This window comes from Charadrius vociferus, unplaced genomic scaffold (assembly GCF_000708025.1).
Source record: "Charadrius vociferus isolate BGI_N301 unplaced genomic scaffold, ASM70802v2 scaffold68, whole genome shotgun sequence".
NCBI lineage: Eukaryota > Metazoa > Chordata > Aves > Charadriiformes > Charadriidae > Charadrius > Charadrius vociferus.
In genome coordinates, this window is record NW_009649946.1 from 1,760,492 (window position 1) to 1,761,470 (window position 979).

At 60.7% G+C, this 979-nt stretch overlaps 1 protein-coding gene across 3 annotated transcripts in view; it reads right to left on the reverse strand.

Moving 5' to 3' along the window:
- PDE10A (phosphodiesterase 10A) overlaps window positions 1–979 on the reverse strand; it is a 393,315-nt gene that overhangs the window by 199,685 nt on the left and 192,651 nt on the right. Inside the window, exon 1 of one of the 3 annotated variants that reach the window (XM_009891449.1) lies at window positions 410–515. The exons of 1 other annotated variant lie outside the window; for it this stretch is intronic. In XM_009891449.1, coding sequence (XP_009889751.1) covers window positions 410–473 — 64 coding nt within the window. In that variant the 5' untranslated portion in view covers window positions 474–515. Of the gene's footprint in view, window positions 1–409; window positions 516–979 lie in introns of those variants that run through there. One more of the 3 variants, XM_009891447.1, reaches the window with a different exon arrangement.

A 979-nucleotide genomic window follows, 5' to 3' on the forward strand; every position in this document is an offset into this window, starting at 1 on the left:
ATCGCTGCTTCCTTATCGCTACTTCCAAGTAAGCAGGGGGGAAAGTCTCCATTCCCCTACGTATCATTCCTGAGCAAATTAAGCATGCACCAAGCAAAAGGCTGACAGGCGTATCCGTAGACTTGTCTGATCCCGAAATGATGCCGAAATCCCCGAGGCGTTAACAGCCAGCTCCCACAAAGAGCAGTCAGTTACATCGAGCATCCCCTTTGTCCGTGCATACACACCCGGCCGCTCCTCCATGCGTCCACGCACGCCCCACGTATACGGCCCCTTTGTGTCTTCGCTTCCCCCCCACTCACAAAGAAATGCCCCTTCCTCAAGGCATGCACCCAGCCTCGGACACAGCCCTCCGCCTCCCCCCGAGACACGCGCGACCCGCCGCCGGGCACAGCGCTCCGGTACCTACTTGTGTTCAAGAAACAGTCCGTAAACCTCCTAAAGCAGCTTGCAGAATTAGATCCATCTTCCATGTCTGGCCCTAGGAGCAGGGGAGACGAGAAGGAGAAGAAGGCGCCTCTCTGCCGCTGCTGCCGCCTAGGAGTCCTGCTCCCGCCGGGGCCGTCGCCTCCTCGGATCCCGTCGCCGCGGACTGCTGCTGCTGCTGCAGCACCGAGGGAATTGCAGGACCACGGGCGAGAAGCGGCTGGGGAGAGGAGGAGCCGGGAGTGGTGCTGCCGGGGGCCGCCGGCCGCGGAACGGAGCAGCAAGCCCTGGATGGAGGAAGAACAGAAGAGTCTCCTCCTGCCGCTGCCGCCTGGATGGGCGATCAAGTGAGCTGCTGCTGCTGCTGCTGCTCCGCCAACATCTCTTCCTCCTCCTCCTCCTCCTCCTGCCGCTCTCGCTGCCTCTCCTCCTCCTTCCCTCCCTTGGAGACTTGTGAGGTTAAAGGAAGACGAGGAGGGGAAACGAGGAGGCGGCGGCAAGAAGTAAAAAGAAGATGGAGAAGCGGAGGAAAAGGAGGGGAATGGAGAGAGAA